We start from the raw sequence: 22,793 nt of genomic DNA, 5'->3' as shown, positions 1-22,793 counted from the left end.
AGCAGGAGGCAGAAGGGCTGGAGCGCGGTACAATAATGAATGTCTGCAGGCAACAGAAAAGCATGGTGGAGGTTCCGGACAAGTTTGGGGCTGCATTTCTGCAAATTAACTGAGATTTGGTCAGGATCCATGGTGTCCTCAATGCTGATAAATGCAGGCTGATACTATCCATCATGCCATACCACCAGAAAGCTGTGCGATTTGCCACAAATGTATTCTGCAGCAGGACGATGACCCCAGCCAATGTCATTAAGAACTATCTTCAGTGTAATGAACTGGGATTACATGAAGAGACAGAAGGATTTGAGGCAGCTTACATCTACAGAAGATCTGTGGTTAGTTCTCCCAAGATATTTGGAATAACCTACCGGCCGAGTTCCTTCAAAAACTGTGTGCAAGTGTATCTAGAACAATTAATGCTGTGTTGAACGCAAAGGGTGTTTACACCAAATATTGGTTTGATTTCGACTGATTGCTGTTCTGTTCATTTACTTTCCATTTTGTTAACTGATAAATATAAAAACTATTAACACTTCTATTTCTGAAAGCATTCTTCACTTACGGCATTTTTCACACCTGCCTAGACCTTTTTGCCAAGTAGTGTATGCATATTCTGAAGTGTGAATTTTACCATATCAAGAATTTAGGAAAATGTGTTTTACAAAGACAATGCAAAATTACTTTATTTTTTTTTATTTTAGAGTTTTAAGTGCTACTGAGTAAATATTGACATTTGAATTTAGTCAACTAGAAAAATAAAACCGCAGAAAAGCACAGAAAACCAGAGAGCTGTATTTATAGGAATCATGACCAGGGCAAGCAGTACATGGTATATTTACATGTGAAAATTGTTGCCATTAGTGATGCTTGAATAACCTCAGAATTATACAAAAAAAAAAATCACCAAAAAAAACAACAAATTTTGCCCAAAGATCAACTTTGCACCTTCAAAGTAAAGGCACCCATCAGGTAATGCAATCTTCAACAAGTGGTGTTTGAACCAGTAATGTGTTGGTTGATAAACTTTATTTAAGCAGCAAACACAAACAGTTTATTGCTGTCATTAACAGGTTACAACTGAATGCCATGTCTGAATTTAAAGTCCACAATAAAGCAACAGTACTCAGTGGGCTTTGTATGGAATAGACTGACTGGCAACATCAGGCTGTAAAGTAGTTGAGAAGTTTCAGCGCACCAACGATAGATCTATACTTGGGCAAGCCTTTCCACTGTCCTTCTGTACTCAGTAACCAGCTCCTGATAGCTCTCCTCAAGCTGTTCATGTTGTGTTTTCAGATCTATTTGGTTCATCTGGTTTGTAAGCTCCTCTGGTTTTAAGCATCTCCTCATCTTGGCCATTTCTCTCTGATTTTTCTGTTAAAATACAAACAGAGTATAAAAGCACTGCAAAATATAGGAACAGATCTTGGAAGTGCAGCTGATTTAGATGTGGATGGTGATATTTTTGCAACACAGGAAGTAGTAATAAAAAAAAGCTCTTCGCTCCAAGCTGCTCCTCCACAAATGCCACTCAAGAGGCCTCAGGTGCCAGAGATAAACCAAGAAGCCGCCCTAGCTCACAGACCCCATTGCAGATAACAAAAAGATGCTCCACACCAGAGGGATCACCAACATCCATGTGGTTTGTATAGGACATCCACAGGCATTGCAATGACAGTCACCACTTCGTCATGGAGATGGGGAGGCTTCTTTTAAAAAATATTACAAGCAGCACCTAAACACATCTCAAAGCACAGTTAATACCCCTAAAAGAATACCGAATGTGTTGGCAGTATTAACAGTCTTCATGGTATACTGCCCAGTGCAATTCAAACATAAAACCTCATTCTTATTAAGCTTCAATTTAAACCTATTAATGTCTGAAAGGCTATTTGCATCATATACTAAAGATGTTTTCCACATGTTACAGTTCGGAATAAAATGAGATAAGACTTATCACTAAGAGATGTACCCTTTGTATATGGTGTTAAGGACATGAGAAAAAAGTTATTGTCACATGTCCAGTTTGTGGCAAGATGAGCAGCTACAATAAGTAATATGTTATTTGTGATTATGTGCATCTCCAGAGCTAGTGTTGGTACCTGGTTGAGTACTACAGTGATGTACAGGTGTGGACATTCTCGACGCTCAAGTTGTGTTCATCTTGGGCAGGGAATGCCATTGCAATGCCTGTGGATGTGCTATACAAGAAACATGGAAGTGTGTGATCCCTCTGCTGTTTTTTTTTTCCCCATAGGAAAAGTAGTTCACACGGTTCACCTAACTTATAAAGGCCATAGATTATGCAATTTTCTTTCCTGTAACCATGAGTTGCAGGAAAGAAAAATCTCTCCTATGGTGCTATTGTGTTCTCCCAGCAGAGGGGCATGGGGATCCGGCCCTGCCGGGAGAACACACCGATTACTGTTAGCAGCTATAGCTGCTGGCAAGAACAGGTTGCTAAAAATCCAACATGCTGACTGTACCCAAGTTGATTGATGGACCGACTTAGGTACAATCAGCTTGCCCATAGATGGATCGAATCTCAGCCAGCCATCTATAGCCAGCTTAAACTTGGCCATAGATGGGTAGAATTTCAAATGACAATTCTTAGAAAATGAATATTCCAAGAACGTTTGTTTATTTTTGTAATCATTAGTGGGGTCAAATCATTTTTTGTTTTCAATTACAGTGACGAGAAAATTTGAAGGATGAAAATTTTTTAGAAGAAATAAATATTACTAAAAGTGTGGTTTTATGGTAAAATGCATTCTAACCAAAATCAAAATGTTAAAAGCAAACAAAATCTTTAACACAACATTCAAATGTTCTGAGAATTTTTATACACATTTTCGTGAGACTTTTCCTAAATTCTATCAATCTATGACCAGCTTAAAGTGAAGCAACATTTCATTTTGTTGTCAGTGCTAAAAAAATTACAGCTGGTTTGAATACATTTTAAACAACATTGAACTACAAAATGGCTTATGTAACAGGTGTTTTTTTCCCTTCCTACGAATGTGGACTTCTACAAATACAAAATATGGTTAATGGTTAATAGTGTTCCTTTAATAATAAGTGGTGAAGCGAGTATAAGCCACTATTGACTGGAAAGAACAGCAAGAACAGCTATTGATCTTAATACTATGTGATCCCCAGAAATATATGAATGAATAGAAAGTATATATGTTAAGCTACCATGATAATACTCATGGAGAAAAAGTGTACATTGGGATTCCATCAAAGCCGCTATGATAGAGATTGCAAAACACATCCATACCTTATATGGACCAACAAGTCTCTTTTTGATTTCTAGTCTGTAAGCCCTGGATTTTTCAGGATCACTCATGTCTGTTGCACGAAGCCGAAGAATTTCATAAACACGTCTTGCATGTTGCTAGTGATTAAAAAATACAAACAATACAACAGAACAACATTACAATGTTTCCTCTATTCACAACAGCATAAAAGAATACCTTTTCAAAAAAATAGAAACTTTACAGAAAGACAAAAACAGTTTTAGGGATTCTGGATAATAACTTACTAGTAATGTGTTTCTAGAACTGTAAATGTGCTTCTAGTCATTGTTATCACCGTAGGTGATATGCAGCAAAGCTGTGTTTATGTGAATGCTCAAATCCTAAAGCTATGGCTTTCACCCCACCCTCCTACCCTAAAGATACTTCATTGTGTACACTCTGAATGGCAAATCATTTTTATATTATATGATTTTTCTAGCACATGATTGGCTGATTGATGTGAATATAGCTTCATCTAATTTACCATACACCATGAACATTCACTCTGCAAAAGTAGTAAACAATCGCTACTCCTTTTTTAAATAAATCAAATTCTATGGTTCCCCAAGATTGGTATCCATCATATTTTCTTTCTAGGCAGTAGACTTGCAGGAACCTGCCACAGTGCATGTCACAACACCTGGGATGGATTAGACCAGGGATCTCCAAACTAGGGCCCTCCAGCTATTGCGCAACTACACATCCCATGAGGCATTGTAAAACTCTGACATTCACAGACATGACTAGGCATGATGGGAATTGTAGTTCTTGGACAACTGGAGGGCCGTAGTTTGGAGACTCCTGGATTAGAGGAAGGTTTGGGAAGCCATGAAGACCCGAGCTTGTGGATATTGTCTTAAGTAGGAATATGCAAACAAAGTACTGTTGTTGCATGTAACCGAAAGGATAACTTCACCTTTCGGAGCATGTTACACATTACACTCATTTTTAGGTTCTACCGTGTAACAACTCCAGCACATTTCCCTGTTTTCTTCTACAAGCAGGGAGAAATACCTTTTGATTCAGCAGAAAAGAACTTTGCTCCTAAATCCTGCTGTAGGCTGACAACATAGCATTTTAGTGGACTGAGTGGTGTCAGCTCTACCCAGTTGTCTTTTACTAATCAACTCCAATACTCCTGCTCTCAGGCCTCCATAAACATAAAAGGTAAACCATTCTGTAGTCCGTGATAAGAAATAAGATTTGAGAGTGCAGGCAGTGTACACATGAATTTCTGACAAGATCAACACACCCCCCATCACAGATGTATTTAACAGACAAAAAAGAAAAGCAAAGAAGCAAATAAGAAAATTCCATTGTTAGGGTTTAACATGCACTTTAACCAGTTAAAGACCACTCACTGTGTATATACTGCAGCAGGGCGGCTCTATTGCATGAAACATACCTGTGCGTTGTTTCGTGCATGAGATACTGTCACCATGCACCGGAGGAGCGCATGCATGGGTCCGCCAGGCTCAGTGTCCGCCGGCCACCTGCAATCTATCCACAGAGGCTGGACGGCCCCTTTGTGACAGGGGGGGAAACCGAGATCGTCTGTTCCCAGTAATCAGGAACAGCAATCTCTGTGCTGTCCCCATCAGTTCATCCCCCACACAGAACGCATCCAGGGAACCTAGTTAACCCTTTGATCTCCCCTAGTATTAACCCCTTCCCTGCTAGTGTCATTTTTATAGTGATCAGTGTATTTTTTTTTTATCACTGATCACACTGTATTGGTTCCACTAGTCTCCAAAAAGTGTCACTTGGGGTCAGATTTGTCTGCTGCAGTCCCACTAAAAATTGCAGGCATTACCAGGAAAAACAAAAAATAAATATATCCCAAAATTTGTAGGCGCTATAACGTTTGCGCAAATCAATCAATATACACTTATTGTGATTTTTTTTTTACCAAAAATATGTAGACGAGTACATATTGGTCTAAACCAGAGGTCTCAAACTGGTGGCCCTCCAGCTGTTGAAAAACTACAAGTCCCATGAGGCATTGCAACGCTGACAGTTAAGAGCAAGACTCCCAAAGGCAATGGCATGATGGGACTTGTAGTTTCGCAACATCTGGGGGGCCACCAGTTTGAGACCCCTGGTCTAAACTGATGAAGAATTGTTTTTATTTATTTGGATATGTATTATAGTAGAAAGTCGAATAGTGTTTTTTTTTTTTCAAAATTGTCATTTTTTCTTTATAGCGCAAAAAATAAAAACCGCAGAGGCGATCAAATACCACCAAAAGAAAGCCGTTTGTGGGAAAAAAAGGGCATGAATTTTTTTGGGGTACAACATCACCTGACCGCGCAATTGTCAGTTAAAACAACGCAGTGCCGCATTTCAAAAATTGGCCTGGTCATTAGGGGGTAAATCCTTTTGAGGCTGAGGTGGTTAAAGAGACCCCACCCATTCGTATTACCGTGAAAAAGTTATGTACATTTGCCACACTTCCTCAGAAATGCCAGCCAGATGCCGGCACTTCTCTTCTGCTCCCATCCCAAGCCCTGATATTATCCTGATAGTCTTGTAATATCTGCAAGGGCTTGCTGGCTGACCCCTTACCTTACCTTCACTGATTGAAGGGAAAACCTGTCTGCAGACCATCTGTTGAGGAACTTTTCACAAAATTTGTTTAAATTCAGATTAAAGTTCATCACATAGTTTTGTCTCAGCTAAGTATGACTATAATGCTTGGGAAGAGACACCCAAAATTTATGTTATTGGCTTATTCTTCAACCACCTAAATACTGGACACTATCACCCCTTTCCTGCCCAGGCCAATTTTCAGCACCGTCACACTTTGAATGACAATTACTCATGCAAACTGTATCCAAAAGACATTTTTATCATTGTTTTTTGAGACCGCACTTTCTTTTGGTGGTAATCACTTTTTTTTTTTATAAGCAAAAAATAGGATTTTTATTACAGCTTACCTGTAAAATCCTTTTCTTCGAGTACATCATGGGACACCGAGCCTTAATTACTTAATGGGTTATGGGCCACCTTCAGCTGTTGACACTGGTATACCCAGTGGCGTAACTAGAACCTTCAGGGCCCCGATGCAAGAAACCATGAAGGGCCCCCCTGAACCCCAGCCAGGGCCCTTCCCTCCAAGTCCGGCGGTGGAACTCCAGGGCGTGGTCAAAGGTATGACCTTTGTGAGCCCTGTAGTTCCACCATTGGCATCAGTAGTTTTTATTATTAGTTTTTTTTTTTAATTTTTAGGTGCCCCATTGGGGGACTGTCCCTAGGCAGGATGGGGTCTCCGTCCCCAGAAGAGATGAGGTCCTTTTCTCCAGGGCAAATGAAGTTACTGCCCCCAGGTGAGAAGGGGTCCCTGTCCCCACGTGAGAAGGGGCCCCTGTCCCCAGGGGGAGAAGGAGGGGGTATGTAATGGTGTGTGGGGGATGGGGTCCTCTTACTCACCATGTCCAAGCTGCAGGCCGTGCACTCATCAATGTTGGCCTGGGCTCCATCCAGTGTGCTGGACGGGTGATCAGCATATCTCCCAGAAAGACCTTTCATCACCTGTGTATGACGGGGAGGAGGGGGGCTGGCAGACAAGCCTGCAGTGTCCTCCGGGAGCCGGCTCTCATAGGGCTGCACTGCATCTGTGTGCTTAAAGTTTGTTTACCCGGGAGAAGTATGCAGTGCAGTGTGGGCCGGACTCGGGGGGGGGCGGGACTCTGGCTGGGGAGAAAAGACATCGGACTGAGCGGCAATGCATGGAGCAGGAGAGGGGTACTCTGAGGACACAGGTCATGCGGGGAATGCACAACTAAAGAGCAGCCAGTGCGATAGTCGAGCATGGAGCTCTGCTAGTCACCCTCCACCTCCAGCCACCCGTGTGCATGGTGCACTGGTACCCCTAGCTGCCTATGCTGCTGCCGGCCATATGTAGAGGGGGCTGCATGGGCCCCCTGCAGCACAGGGCCCAGTTGCGGTTGCGACTGCTGCACCTCCTATAGTTACGCCCCTGGGTATACCCAATCAAGGAATTTCACTCCCCATAACTCCTACCAGGAGCACATTAGTTTTTGTAGCAAAGCAATATACTTAAATCCTGAAAGAGGGGAGGGACCTATGTGTCCCATTATGTACTCCAAGAAAAGGATTTTACATGTAAGCTGTGATAAAAACCCTATTTTCTTTATCGTACATCATGGGACACAGAGCCTTAAGTAATTACTTAATGGGACGCCCCATAGCAATTCTACTTGAGGGGAGGGAGAAACAACCCGCAGGGTACCCACAGACTTGAGGACTTATACTGCTTCCTGCAGTATACTGCACCCAAAGGCGATATCCTCATACCTCCTTACAACCACCTGATAAAAAAAAAATTTTTTGTGAATGTATGCACTGAAGACTAATTTGCGGCCTTACCCATCTGAGTCATGGAGGCCCGGTGATGCACTGCCCAAGAAGCACTAACGCTTCTGGTAGAGTGTGCCTTAACTTGAAAAGGAGGAATCTTACCCCTTAATTTAGAAGTTTGAATTATAACTTGCTGAATCCACTTAGCAACAGTGGATCTCGACGCTGCCTGTCCTATCTTAGGACCCTCTGGCAGAATAAATAAGACATCAGTCTTACGAAACTGAGCAGTTGCCTTTAAATAGATTTTCACTGCTCTCACCACATCAAGACAATGTAGTGACTTTCCTTCCCTGGAACATTGTTTTTGAAAAAAACAAATGGCAGGACAATATCTTGGTTCAGGTTAAAACCTGCAAATACTTTTGGCAAACACCACTCTGTTCTCATGTATAATCAAATATGGCTCTTTTCGAGAAAGAACAGCCAATTATGAAACCCTCCTTGCTGAGTATATAGCAACCAAAAAATACCAGCTTCCTTGTCAGGACTAAGGGAATATGTTGTATTGTTCAAATGGCTCTTTTTGTAACACTCACAAAACAAAATTCAAGTCCCAAGGTCTTAAAGGTGATTTAACTGGCGGAGTAATCTGCATCACCCCTTGCATAAAAACCCTGGACTAAGAATGCATAGCAAGGGGAGCGTGGCCAAGATGGCAACCAGCTAGGACGTGTTGGAAGAGAGCTCCGCACCTGGCAGGCTATTTATCCGGCAATTAGGGACATACATCTATCCTGTTGGGCCGTTGAAGTGGTGGTGAGGACTGGGTATGCGCAGGGGCAGCTCCGGTTCCCATCGGAAGAAACACACAACACCGGGAACCCCGCCACAGACCCGCGCTGCACGCGGGAAGGCCCACACCAACATGGCGTCTCAGACGGAACAAGCCGACACGCCGCCGCTGGGAGCTGAACAGTTCCAGGCTCTCATGCAGGCGATTACGGGCTGCCAGACTACCCTAACAACTAAGATAGAACAGATACAGCTTGACATGGGGCTTATCCGGCGTGACATGGATAAACACCGGGAGTGGCTCACGGAGGCGGAGCGGAGGATAGGGGACGCGGAAGATGTAGTCCGCGACCATGATGCCTCCCTCCGCACACTACAGGTGAAAATGAAGGCGCTGGAATCCAGGGCGGAGGACCAGGAGAAGAGGAACAGGAGGAATAATTTACAGTTGGTGGGCCTGCCAGAAGGTGCGGAGGGCCGAGACACTGAGGCTTTTACTGAACATTTGCTGCCCACACTGCTCCCGCTGGCTGTGTTCTCCCCTCATTTTGTAGTGGAGCGGGCACATAGAATGCCGTCTGTTCGAGGCCCGCCAGGAGCCCCGCACATTTATTTTCCGCCTTCTGAACTTTAGAGACAGAGACCTGGTTCTTCGGGAGGCGAGAAAGGTGGGCGAACTGCGCTCTGAAAACGTCAAACTAATGCTCTTTCCTGACTACTCAATGGAGACGCAAAGGCAACGCAGGACATTCAACCAAGTCAAGGCCCAGCTGCGCACCAAAGGTCTCAAGTACAACATGATGTTCCCCGCGAAACTCAGAGTGGTTGATGGTGAATCCGTCCATTTCTTTAACTCCCCGAGTGAGGCCTCCAGATGGATTGATTCCCTCCCCCGGCAAGGCTGATCCTGGATGGAGAATCCCTGACTGGGGTCCACACGCATCACCGGCTTTGCCCTGCGGTAAGCACACCTGTCCCCCCCCCCCCCCCCAATTTTGACCCTCGATCTCTGAACTTGGAGATCCGGTTAGACTGCCTCCCCCCCTTCCCATCAGTTGTTTTGTGCAGGGGGCGAGGGGATGACATGGAGTTGCTGCTTATGCACTGTTGTTCCGCAGGGGAGGGGGTCCATGTTATTATCCTGCTGGCCTTCTGGCCTCACTTCCAACGAGTTTGTGCCTGAGGGGTGTACTGCCCCATTTGTAAGGATACCTCTGGACATGGACATGCTATACTGGGGATGCCGGACTTGGACACTCTGATAGCCCTAGCTCCCGGGGCTGCACCTTTTTCTCCCCCCTTGTTTTGTCTTATTCCCTTATTTTTTTCTTTTTCTAATTTTTGTCTCTTCCCTGCTGGAAGTGTTGCAACTAAGAATGGGCCCTTAGAACAATCCAAGCGAACACTGTACTTCAGTCTGAGGTGTCACCTATACCCTTGTTTGATCCCCTTTGACATGTATTGCCTCCAGGAAGCGGCTGCGCTGGAGTCTGTCTACTCTAACGCAGAAGACTCTGTCCTAGGTGTGCTGGTTGGTACACACCGCCCCCACAGGAGATTTCTCCTGTAAATGAGTTCAATTACCCCGGGGCTGTTTTTCTGGGGTGTGGGGTGGGATGGGAGGGGAGTTCTGTTTGTTTTTTAGTTGTTTTTTTGTTACATGCTTATATGTTTTTTACTGCGGACAGCTCTATTACAACAAATGTACTGTGTATGTCATTGCATTATTCAATATGAGATATTCGTGCCTTGACCCTGGTCAGGCGGTCATCTCCGTTGGCCCCCCCCTGCCCTTCCGGGTTATGGCTCCATTGAAGATCCTCTCCTGGAATGTTAGGGGGCTTAACCAAAAGATTAAACGCTCTCTTGTTTTCGATTACATGAAAAAATATGCACCGCATGTTTGTATTCTTCAGGAGACGCATCTAGTAGGGGGAAGGATTATGGGCTTGAAAAGGCCCTGGGTGGGATACCACTATCATGCCACGCATTCTGGATATGCCCAAGGGGTTAGCATACTGGTCCACAAGTCCCTTAATTTTGAGCCTCTTGATATTGTTACAGATCAGGAAGGGAGATATGTGCTGGTGCATGCCAGAATAGATATGATAGAGATGGTGCTGGTGGGTCCCTATATGCCACCTCCGGCGAACCTGTCTCTGCTACACAAATTGACTGCCCTGATCGCCCAATTCCATACTGACAATGTAGTTCTAGCGGGGGACTTTAATATCCCTCCCAATCCTTCACTAGATAGGTTATGGCCTGACCAGGCTACGGACTCGCCACTTTCTCGCTGGGCCCTAGGAGGTCCGACTAGCACTGGGGTCCATGCAGTCGGGGAAGACCCCTGGGGAGGATGGGATACCCCCGGAATTCTATAAACGCTATTTGGAAGAGGTGACTGTTAGGATGCACGACATGTTTACCGCATCTCCCCAGGAGGAGGATCTCCCTCCATCTATGGCACAAGCCATTATAGTGGTGATCCCTAAACCTGGGAAGGACCCCCAGCTGTGCTCGTCATACCGACCTATTTCCCTGCTCAACTCGGACGCAAAAGGTCTGACCAAAATCCTTGCCAGGCGACTGAATGATGTTATACTTACCCTAATCCATGAGGACCAGTCAGGCTTTATGCCAGGGAAGGGGACAGACCTTAATATCCATAGGCTCTACACTGTCTTGGCCTCGGGGGATGCAGAAGGTGGGGGAGGAGGTAGTGGCCTCCCTAGACGCGGAGAAGGCCTTCGACTCCGTGGAGTAGGACTATCTCTGGGAAGTCCTCCGTAAATTTGGATTTGGTCCGGCCTTTGTCTCCTGGGTCAGGGCAGTGTACAAGGCTCCCACAGCTAGAGTGCGCACGGTCCTCTCCCTGCTTTTTTCCCCTCCACAGGGGAACCAGGCAGGGGTGCTCCCTGTACCAGGGGCTTTTTGCGCTGGCAATTGAACCTATGGCGGGTCTGCTCAGTTCCTCCCCTGAGGTTCGGGGCCTTGTCAGGGGCCCTTTGCAGGAAAAGGTTTCGTTATATGCTGATGATACCTTGTTGTATCTCAGAGATGACGGAGCCTCTCTAAAAGCAGCATTGTCGATTATCGACAAGTTTGGACAGTTCTCGGGCATACGAATAAATTGGGCAAAATTGACTTTATTTCCATTACATGATGGTGCTGGCAATCCTCAGGTGGATGGGCAACTGCAGAGGGTTTCTCAATTTAGGTATCTGGGTGTGGAAATACACCGAGACCTGAAACAGTTTATTACTCTTAACCTGAGTCCAGTGGTCACCCAGTTAGCCCAGAAGTGTAATGTGTGGAGATCCCTGCCGCTTTCACCTGTGGGACGGGTCAATTTAATCAAAATGGCGGTTCTCCCTAAGTTTACCTACCTTTTCCGCCAGACCCCAGTCCATATCCCAATTAGATTCTTTAAGCAACTAGACGGCATTATCTCGTCCTTCGTTTGGAATGGTAAACCCCCTAGAATAGCTAGAACAACCCTCCAACTGCCCCTTGTGCGCGGAGGTCTGGCATTACCCTGTTTCTTGAAGTATTACTGGGCGGCAGTCCTGGTGACTATTAAGTGGTGGCTCTCTGAGGGCCCAGCCAACCCTGCATCCTCGGAGGCGGCGTTGTTGGGCTCTTATGCGGAATTAAGGAACTTAATCCATAAGGGACCCCGATCCAACCCTGGGATAACTCTTCAAATGCGCACGACTCTTAAGGTATGGGAATTGGTCAACAGACAGCTGGTGGGCCCAGGGGTGTGGGCCCCAAGGACCCCCCTTTGGGGGAACCCCCGTCTGCCCCATTTTCAGTCCATCCCTGATCCAATTGTCTGGGCCAGGCATGGAGTTACATCACTGGGGGACAGTGTCTCAGGGGCAACTACTTTCCTTTGACGCACTAAAGCATGATAGAGACCTGCCGAATCATATGTTTTTCAGACTTCTGCAGCTGCGGCACGCCTTCCGGTCTTAATTCCCATCCCGAATGAATCTGGAGGTGTCAGCGGTGGAGGACATGCTTGGTTCTGTGGGGGGGAGCGCACAATGTCTACGATATAAAACGCGCTGGCTACACATGACAAGACTAGGATCTCCCATTTGTTTGAGCTCTGGCACAGTGACATTCCAGAACTTACTGAAGAGGACTGGTAGGAGGGTATACAGCAATACCTGACCCTGGCGATTTCGGCAAGGGACAGGTATATACAATTGAAGTTCCTTCACTGGGCATACTTTTCACCGGCACACCTGGCAAGGATTTACCCTGACCGACTGACTACCTGCCCTAGATGCAACGAAGACTATGCTGACTTTTTTCACACGGTGTGGTCCTGCCCGGGGGTGGGGGTATTTTGGAAAGACGTCCTGGCTGACAATGCTGTGGGGGAGCTTACGATCTCACTTAGCCCAATACCTCTCCTGTTGGGTAGCTGCGATTTTTTGGAAATCTCCTGGGGGAAGAAACTGTTTATTTTCTACACCACACTATATGCGAGGAAAGCGATACTATTGCAATGGAATCAACCTCTCCCTCCTACTAAACAATTGTGGCAGTCCCTGGTAAATGTGGCTCTGCCGCTATACAAACTGACGTATCTAGGCAGGAACTGCCCCAGGAAATTTGGGAAGATCTGGGTGGCATGGGTTGAGGCGAAGCATTTGACCATTGATTAGGCCGGGGGGGGGGGGGGGGTGGAATCCCTTCTTGTTATCTTATGTGGTTTTTGTATTGAGGAGGGAGGTCTCGGGCAATGTCTGATATCTGTAACGTAATGACTAGTGACTCTACGTAATACTAGGAAATGAATGTGATGAGCATCATCTGCTGCAATGTGGATATCTGTTTGCGCATTTTATTTTTGTAACCTGTTAACCACTTGCCGACCGCCGCACGACGATATACGTCGGCAGAATGGCACGGGCAGGCATATGGGTGTATATATAAGTCCCTGCCTGCCCGCGGGTGGGGGGCCCGATCTGGCCCCCCCCCCGGTGCCTGCGGCGGTCGGCATTCCTTCGAGAGCGATCCGGGATGAGGGGGCGGCCATTCATTCATGGCCACCCCCTCGCGATCGCTCCCGACGAATAGGAATCCCCCGTGACATCACTTCCTCTCCTGTAATGTAAACACAGGAGAGGAAGTGATGTATTCTCTCCTCCGTGTCGGTATTTTTCGTTCCGACACGGAGGAGAGCGGATCGGTGAGTTGCACCAACACTCTACACACACAGTAGAACATGCCAGGCACACTCACACCCCCCCTTTACCCCCCGATCACCCCCCCAATTACCCCTGCCCCCCAGTCACAGTGACACCAATGTCTTTTTTTTTTTTTGCATTGGTGTCATTTGTGACTGTAATAACTGTTAGGGCAGTTAGAGTTAGCCCCCTTTAGTTCTAATGTACCCCCCTAACCCCCCCAATAAAGGTTTAACCCCGTGATCACCCCCCGTCGCCAGTGTCACTAAGGCTGGGTTCACATTGCAGCGGTTTATGAGAACGAATGTGATTCGCACCGCACTGCAGTGCAAATCACATCCGATCTCTGTGCGATTCGAGTTCAGCCATTCGCCGCACCCGCCGCAAATTCGCACGGGACCCTTTTTTTGGCCCGCAGCAGAATCGGATCGCATGGGTGTTCACACCATGCGATCCGAGTTTGCAGATCGCACTGCGATATGCGAACTGATCTGGGGGTGTCAGTAACATTTCACTGACACTCCCAGCAGTTCGCATAGGGCAGTGTGAACTGCCGCCGGGAGGCATGCGATGCGGGAACCCGCCGCGGATTCGCGGCGTTTCCGCATCGTTCCAGTGTGAACCCAGCCTAATAAGCGATCATTTTTCTGATCGCCGTATTAGTGTCACAGGTGACGCTAGTTAGGCAGGTAGGTATTTAGGTTCGCCGCAGCTTTTTATAGCGCCAGGGACCCCCATATACTACCGCATAAAGCCCCCTGATTGCCCCCTAGTTAACCCTTTCACCTGTGATCACCATATAACTGTTACAGGTGACGCTGGTTGGTTAGTTATTTTTTTTATAGTTTCAGGGCACCCGCCATTTATTACCTAATAAAGGTTTAACCCCCTGATCACCTGGCGGGTGTCATTTGTGACTAATAACTGTTAGGGCAGTTAGGGTTAGCCCCCTTTAGTTCTAAGGTACCCCCCTAACCCCCCCAATAAAGGTTTAACCCCGTGATCACCCCCCGTCGCCAGTGTCACTAAGGCTGGGTTCACATTGCAGCGGTTTATGAGAACGGATGTGATTCGCACCGCACTGCAGTGCAAATCACATCCGATCTCTGTGCGATTCGAGTTCAGCCATTCGCCGCACCCGCCGCAAATTCGCACGGGACCCTTTTTTTGGCCCGCAGCAGAATCGGATCGCATGGGTGTTCACACCATGCGATCCGAGTTTGCAGATCGCACTGCGATATGCGAACTGATCTGGGGGTGTCAGTAACATTTCACTGACACTCCCAGCAGTTCGCATAGGGCAGTGTGAACTGCCGCCGGGAGGCATGCGATGCGGGAACCCGCCGCGCATTCGTGGCGTTCCCGCATCGCTCCAGTGTGAACCCAGCCTAATAAGCGATCGTTTTTCTGATCGCTGTATTAGTGTCACAGGTGACGCTAGTTAGGCAGGTAGGTATTTAAGTTCGCCGCAGCTTTTTATAGCGCCAGGGACCCCCATATACTACCGCATAAAGCCCCCTGATTGCCCCCTAGTTAACCCTTTCACCAGTGATCACCATATAACTGTTACAGGTGACGCTGGTTGGTTAGTTATTTTTTTATAGTTTCAGGGCACCCGCCATTTATTACCTAGTCTCACTAGTGTACCCCTAAATTTAGGGGTGTCTACTTTCCAAAATGGGGTCATTTGGGGGGCGTTTGTGCCATCTTGGCATTTTATGGCCTTCAAAACTGTAACGCCCTTAGAAAGCCTGAAGGCGGTGCTTGGTTTTCGGGGCCCCGTACGCGGCTAGGCTCCCAAAAAGTCCCACATATGTGGTATCCCCGTACTCAGGAGAAGCAGCAGAATTTATTTTGGGGTGTCATTTCACATATGCCCATGGCATGCGTGAGCAATATATCATTTAGTGACAACTTTGTGAAAAAAAAAAAAAAAAAAAAAAAAAAAAAAGTTTGTAATTTTCCCGCAACTTGTGGCAAAATATAAAATATTCCATGGACTCAACATGCCTCTCAGCAAATAGCTTGGGGTGTCTACTTTCTAAAATGGGGTCATTTGTGGGGGTTTTGTGCCATCTTGGCATTTTATGGCCTTCAAAACTGTAATAGGTAGTGAGAAGTGAACTCAAAAATTTACGCCCTTAGAAAGCCTGAAGGCGGTGCTTGGTTTTCGGGGCCCCGTACGCGGCTAGGCTCCCAAAAAGTCCCACATATGTGGTATCCCCGTACTCAGGAGAAGCAGCAGAATTTATTTTGGGGTGTCATTTCACATATGCCCATGGCATGCATGAGCAATATATCATTTAGTGACAACTTTGTGAAAAAAAAAAAAAAAAAAAAAAAAAAGTTTGTAATTTTCCCGCAACTTGTGGCAAAATATAAAATATTCCATGAACTCAACATGCCTCTCAGCAAATAGCTTGGGGTGTCTACTTTCTAAAATGGGGTCATTTGTGGGGGTTTTGTGCCATCTTGGCATTTTATGGCCTTCAAAACTGTAATAGGTAGTGAGAAGTGAACTCAAAAATTTACGCCCTTAGAAAGCCTGAAGGCGGTGCTTGGTTTTCGGGGCCCCGTACGCGGCTAGGCTCCCAAAAAGTCCCACATATGTGGTATCCCCGTACTCAGGAGAAGCAGCAGAATTTATTTTGGGGTGTCATTTCACATACGCCCATAGCATGTGTGAGCAATATATCATTTAGTGACAACTTTGTGTAAAAAAAAAAATATATTTTTTTTTTTGTCATTATTCAATCGCTTGAGGCAAAAAAATAAAATATTCAATGGGCTCAACATGCCACTTATCAATTTCCTTAGGGGGTCTACTTTCCAAAATGGGGTCATTTGGGGGGGTTTTGTACTGCCCTGCCATTTTAGCACCTCAAGAAATGAGATAGGCAGTCGTAAACTAAAAGCTGCGTAAATTCCAGAAAACGTACCTTAGTTTGTAGATGTGACAACTTTTGCGCAAACCAATAAATATACAATTATTGACTTTTTTTTTACCAAAGACATGTGGCTGAATACATTTTGGCCTAAATGTATGACTAAAATTGAGTTTATTGGATTTTTCTAATAACAAAAAGTAGAAAATATCATTTTTTTTCAAAATTTGCGGTCTTTTTACGTTTATATCGCAAAAAATAAAAATCGCAGAGGCAATCAAATATCATCAAAAGAAAGCTCTATTTGTGGGAAGAAAAGGACGCAAATTTTGTTTGGGTACAACATTGCATGACCGCGCAATTACCAGTTAAAGCAGCGCAGTGCCAAAGTGTAAAAAGACCTCTGGTCATTTACCAGCAAAATGGTCCGGTCTGAAAGTGGTTAATGTATGTCAGTTCTTTATTTATTTTTTGAAATATAAATAAAATATGTTAAAAAAAGAAAAGAAAAAAAGAATGCATAGCAAGAGGTCTTTGAAATAAGATCGATAAGGCTGAGACTTAGCCCTTAATAGCACTCAGGGCCAATTTCATCTCTACGCCTATTTGTAGAAAGGCAAGAATTCTGCCTATGATAAAACTCCGTGGGTGTCAACCCTTGGATTCCCAGCAGAAAACATAAGCCCTCCAGACTCTATAGTATATAGTTCCGGAAGCTGGTTTCCTTGCATTAATCAAAATAGAGATAACTGACACGGAAAGCCCACGTTTTCTCAGAACGTGGGTTTCAATAGCCAGGCCATTAAATCTAGCGTTCGTAAAGTAGGATGGAATATCGACCCCTGTGAGAGCAGGTCTGGCTTTAGTGGAAAGGACCATGGATCCTCCACTGCCATCTTTACGATTTCTGCATACCATGACCTTCTGGGCAATGCTGGTGCTGCCAGAATTGCCAGTTTTCTTTCCAGCTTGATCCTACAAAGAAGTCGAGGCAGCAACTGAATAGGGGGAAAAGCATAGATCAGTGAGAACTGATCCCACGGTATCACCAACGCATCTGTTCTGCATGCAAATGGATCCTTTGTTTTGGACACAAAGGTAACTTTATGTAGAACCGGACGCTAGAAGATCTACGTCCGGAGTCCCCCACATTTGACAAACAGCCCAAACATATGTTGGGGTGAAGAAACCATTCCCCATAGGAATAATCTGCTGGCGACTTAAGTAGTCCACGTGCCAATCTTCTATTCCCAGAATGAAGACTGCCGATAGGCACGGAATATTTCTTTGTGCCCAAGTTAGAATATGGTTCACTTCTCTCTGTGCGGAGAGATTCTTGGTGCCCCCCCTTGGTGACTGATATAGGCCACAGCCGTGGCATTGATGGATTGGATCCTGTCAGGACAATTACTTAAGATGGAAGTCCAGGCTTTCAGAGCCAGACGCACTGCCCAAATCTCTAGGATGTTGATGGCAAGGCTCTTTTGGTTCTTGAACACTGTCCTTGGACAGTTGTCTTCTCTGAAGGATTTACCTTCTAGCAGATTCTTTAGTAACCGATTGACCCTTGGGGACAGCCGCATTGACAAGTCCAAAGCTTGGATTGTTTTGTTCCAAGAAAATAAAATACTGTTTTGTAACAGTCACGAATGGCACTGGGCATAGAGAACTGCTTCAAATGAAGCCACCATCCTTTCTAATAACCTCATGCAATTGTGAATGGAGGGATCTCCTTTTGACCTGACCATCCACACCAACTCTCTTATGGAGTTGTCCTTTGCCTGGGCAAGAACACCCTTTTTCTGGGCTGTTTCTATGATCAGACCCAAATACTCCAGCTTTTTTTAGCGGTTTTAAGGGAGACTTCACTAGGTTGAGAACACAACCCAGACTTTTCCAGGTAACTGGTTGTAATGCATACACCTTACTCCGAACACTGATTGGTCTATTAGCAATAGATCGTTTAGGTATGCCAAGACTGTTTCAGCCCTGTGCCCTTGACCTGGCTAGAGGTGGGGCTAGCACTTTTGTGAACACTCGGGGTGCTGTAGCTGGACCAAAGGGCAAGGCTATAAACAAATGCTGCTATTCTACTTTGAACCACAGAAACCTTTGAGCGGGAAATATATGGACATGCAGATATGCATCCCTGATGCCAATAGGCGCAAGAAGTTTTCCTCCTTGTAGGATAGAAACTACTGACCTGATTGACTCCATAGAAAGGAGTGGATCTTAAGGAACCGATTTAGATTTTTTTAGATCTAGAATGGATCTGTTGAATTTCTGCATGGATCTGTACATGCACAGGAAACGCATGAAAAAGGCAGTAAAGGTTTTAAGCAACCTAAGAAAAAAAAGATCGGCTGACTCTACTAGAGGTAGCTTGAAAGAGGCACGAATCATCTTGGTAAGAGATTTGTACCAGCAATTTCTCAGATTGCGAGGCTGAAAAAGGTTCAACTCCAGTTGTCTCCTCCACAGAGGAGTAATTGGTTTGCCTTTCTTCCTGATCACTTGAGGGTATCCCTTACCCACTGTTCCCTTGATAAGGGATCTAAGGTGGGGGAGGGGGATCTAACACGCTTCCTATCCTTGGATAGCGGATGCGGTTAAAGTCGCTAAATTTCCTTATAGGCCCTGCAGGGCGGAGGAAAAACGCATTTTTAATCATGTACACAGGAGCTGAATGTTTTCCCCACTTATAGAGTCTGACGGTGGAGGCCGTCACCACTGCCTACAGGCAGCAGACCCTGGCACAGGGGAAGGAGTCAGTTTAAATAAAAGGACGTTTATACCTTCTTGGACAAAAGAGGACCTTTCCTGCTAGAAATTGGATGTATTTGACCAAATCTTCCCCAATGAAAAGGGATACTAGTCAGATGCCTTTTTGTAAGATGCTTCGGCTGAGCAATTTTTTAACCACATGGTCATACACATGTGTTTTAGCACAAGCACAGGCCTTGACGCTTGGTGGATAGAGTCTTATGGCGTCTATGGCAAAACATAGCACCTTTGGTAGGAGGATTTTAACAAAAAATTCCAACTTCTTATCTGTTGGATTCTTAAGCATTTATGCGTCTATTGATGCTGGAAATCACAGTGTCTACTGATGGCACTTTCCATCCTTTGTGAATTTTTCCTCCATGATAGAGAATTGAGAAACACTTTGGAGGGGAAAAAAGCTTATCCGGATGATCCCATTTAGCATAAATAAGCTCTTCTAGAAATGCATGAAAAAGGCTTTAAAGTTTATTTATTTATTTTTAACGCCAAGGAAGGGACCGAACTTTCAGCGGACTCTGTTAGGAGTGGCATAAAAAGTGGAATGAACCATCTCTGTAAGAGTTTGTACCAATCTGTCAGATTGCGAGGTTGCATAAAGGTTCAACTGTTTTCTCCGCAGAGGAAAATTCGGCTTGTTTTTTACCGTGATCACCTGAGGGTAATACCTCATCCTGTGCCCAATGTTCCATTGGAAAAAGGGGTTTGGGGTGGGGGAGAGGGGTCTAGCATGCTTCCTATCCTCTTAGATGGAGGATGCGATTAAAGCTGCCAATATTCCTTCTAAGCCCTGCAGGGCAGAGTCACAGTCACATATAGAGAAGTAGAATAGCATCCATTCATCCAACATGTACAGCGATGATTGACCACAACTATCATATGGTACAGATGCAGTGCGATTGGCCGTGCCTGTACCATGTGATCACAGAGATCAACACAACAGTACACAATGAACGGCTATGAATGAAAGCCATTCATTGTGAACTCATGTGATCTGTCGCAGTGATCACATGGTACTGGCAGTGGCTGGGTACAAGGATTTGTCATCCACTGTGTCTGGTAGAAACAGTGGGTGACAGATCATGTCGCAGCGTGGTGTGATCCTGGGAGGACATGCACCCAAAATGATAGCTTGGCCTTCATTCATTCAATTATAGGTCGGGCAGAAAGAGGTTAATGCATGCAAATATGGCAGCTTCTACCACAGAACATACATAATCCCACAGGTATAGAATGTGCAGTGTACTCCCTTCAGTTTTTCTATCCATTTAAGGAGATTTAAAAAGCACATAATGTATATTTGTATCAGAATTGAAAGTTCATGCTTTTCCCACTATATGTCAGCATTTCTAGGAGTGTAAGCTAAATTCCCATGAAAGCCAGATAATGATATGGAATAGTCTGCAGCATTCATGTCAGGAAGAAGGGGGAAATATTCAGGCTTTAGGAATTTTTCCCGAGTCAACAGCACGTCAATGTAAAGAGTAATACTGTGCTCACCAAGTCATCACAGGCGATGCTATAGCTAAAATACCTTATTTATCTTGAGTTTCTGTTGAGCCTCTGTCACCATTTCTTGACTGAATCCTTCAAGAAGTTTTTCAGGAGAAAAACACGGCAGATTCTGGCAAAGCTTTGCAAGAACAAAGTCTCGGAGCCTGACAAAGTTTTCTGATGGATCTTCAGCTGGACAAAAGAAAAAAAGAAAAGAAATTAAACTGTCAAAATCTTTTTTTTTTCTTCCAAAACCCCATTATTTCTCTGCCTTGCATTCTGTATACAAATAACTAAGCAAATAGGAATCAGGCTTTAATGTTGCAATCATTGGTACAGCCTTAAACTTCATTTTTGTTAAGAAAAATATTTTTTTTTAGATAGATTGGAGAGGGATTAGAATTGTCAGTTATTGTTGCCTGTTCCCCTGTTAGGGAGATACATCCTCACTATTTGTCCCACTTACTCTTATTAGTGAAAGTAAAACAAAATCACAATTTTTGGGTTGACATCAAAACACTAACAGGGGAAAACTTCCAATTGGGACACTAGTTCTGGGGACACAACAGGATTCCCTTACTTTGGAGGGATTTACTTTCACTTCCTGTTTGGTTATGGGACAGGAAGCCAAGGGAAATCTCCCTAATAGGACACAAATGGCAAAAATGGTCAGGGGGTGCAACGCTCCCTTATTCCATTTAAAAAGAAAAAATAAACAAAAAAAAAAGAAAAGGTTTTGCCTTTAGTTACACTTTAAAGCCACATTCCTCAAACTATTTTTAACCCCCTATGCTGCTAGCATTAGTGAATACAGTAAAGCATATCAGAGAATGATTTGGGGATTTTAAACGTGCACAAATACAAGTAAATAAAAAATTATTGAACATTAAAAGCAATATAAAGACATGAATATATCCAAAATGATCATACAATACATAGACAGGTGCAAACTGATTGACCCTCTACATGTTTCGCTATACCAATTGCTTCTTCAGGAGAATTATCAGGCACTGTACAAATGATCGCTAAAGAGTCAAAAATAGAAAATGATTTTGAGAGAAAAACAGAATATTACAAAATATACAAATATACATTTTAAATTTTAATTTCCCGAGTTGGCAAGGATCGAGCGACAACAAAGACTAGATTAACCAACCACTTTACGACCAGCGCACGCCGATGTACGCCCATTTTTGAAGAGGGATATCTCAGTAACGGCAGCAGCTGCTGCCACAACCGAGATATCCATCTCTTCAGGCGCCGGTCGTGTGTGCGATACCGGAGCCGTCCGTAGCGGCGGAGGCGATCGGGTCCTATCAATGGCTGGGTATGGAGACGAGTGAGGCTAAATTGGCCCCCACTCATCTCTATACCATAGGAGGGCGGAAGAGACGTCAAAACGTCACTTCCGCCCATACCTCTTAAAAGAGATATATATATATATAGATAGAGATATATATATATAGATAGAGATATATATATAAAAAAAATTTTTATATTGCATTTAAGTTCAAATATGAGATCTGAGGACTTTTTGACCCCAGATCTCATATTTAAGAGGACCTGTCATGCTTTTTTTCTATAACAAGGGATGTTTACATTCCTTGTAATAGGAATAAAAGTGATTTTTTTTTTTTAAATAAATAAGAATAAAAAAAAAAAAAAAAAGGTTTTTAAAAATACCCCGTCCCGACGATTTAGCGCGCAGAAGCAAGCGCATACGTGAGTAGCACCCACATATGAAAATGGTAGTCAAACCACACATGTAAGGTATCGCCGCCATCGGTAGAGCGAGAGCAATAATTCTAGCCCTAGTCCTCATCTGTATCGCAAAAAATGCAACCTGTAGAATTTTTTAAATGTCTCTTATGGAGATTTTTGAGGCTAAAATTTTGACATCATTCCACGAGCGGGCGTGACATGTTGGGTATCAATTCACTCGGCATAACATTATCTTTCACAATATAAAAAAATTGGGCTAATTTTACTGTTGTCTTATTTGTTTATTCAAA

General features: G+C 44.6%; 1 protein-coding gene across 2 annotated transcripts in view; it reads right to left on the bottom strand.

Annotated features, from left to right (window-relative positions):
- Nucleotides 1-677: 677 nt before the first annotated feature.
- The window catches only part of HAT1 (histone acetyltransferase 1), a 116,376-nt gene continuing 94,260 nt past the window's right edge, over nt 678-22,793 (bottom strand). For both annotated transcript variants that reach the window (XM_077448001.1, XM_077448000.1), the window contains exons 9-11: nt 20,822-20,973; nt 3,281-3,397; nt 678-1,374 (exon numbers count right to left, since the gene is read on the bottom strand). In XM_077448001.1, coding sequence (XP_077304127.1) covers nt 1,207-1,374; nt 3,281-3,397; nt 20,822-20,973 — 437 coding nt within the window. In that variant the 3' untranslated portion in view covers nt 678-1,206. The remainder of the gene's footprint in view (nt 1,375-3,280; nt 3,398-20,821; nt 20,974-22,793) is intronic.

Source organism: Lithobates pipiens, unplaced genomic scaffold (assembly GCF_037356315.1).
Source record: "Lithobates pipiens isolate NorthernLeopardFrog02 unplaced genomic scaffold, aLitPip1_a1.2 Scaffold_22, whole genome shotgun sequence".
Taxonomy (NCBI): Eukaryota; Metazoa; Chordata; class Amphibia; order Anura; family Ranidae; genus Lithobates; species Lithobates pipiens.
This window is presented reverse-complemented; position numbering and strand designations above follow the sequence as displayed.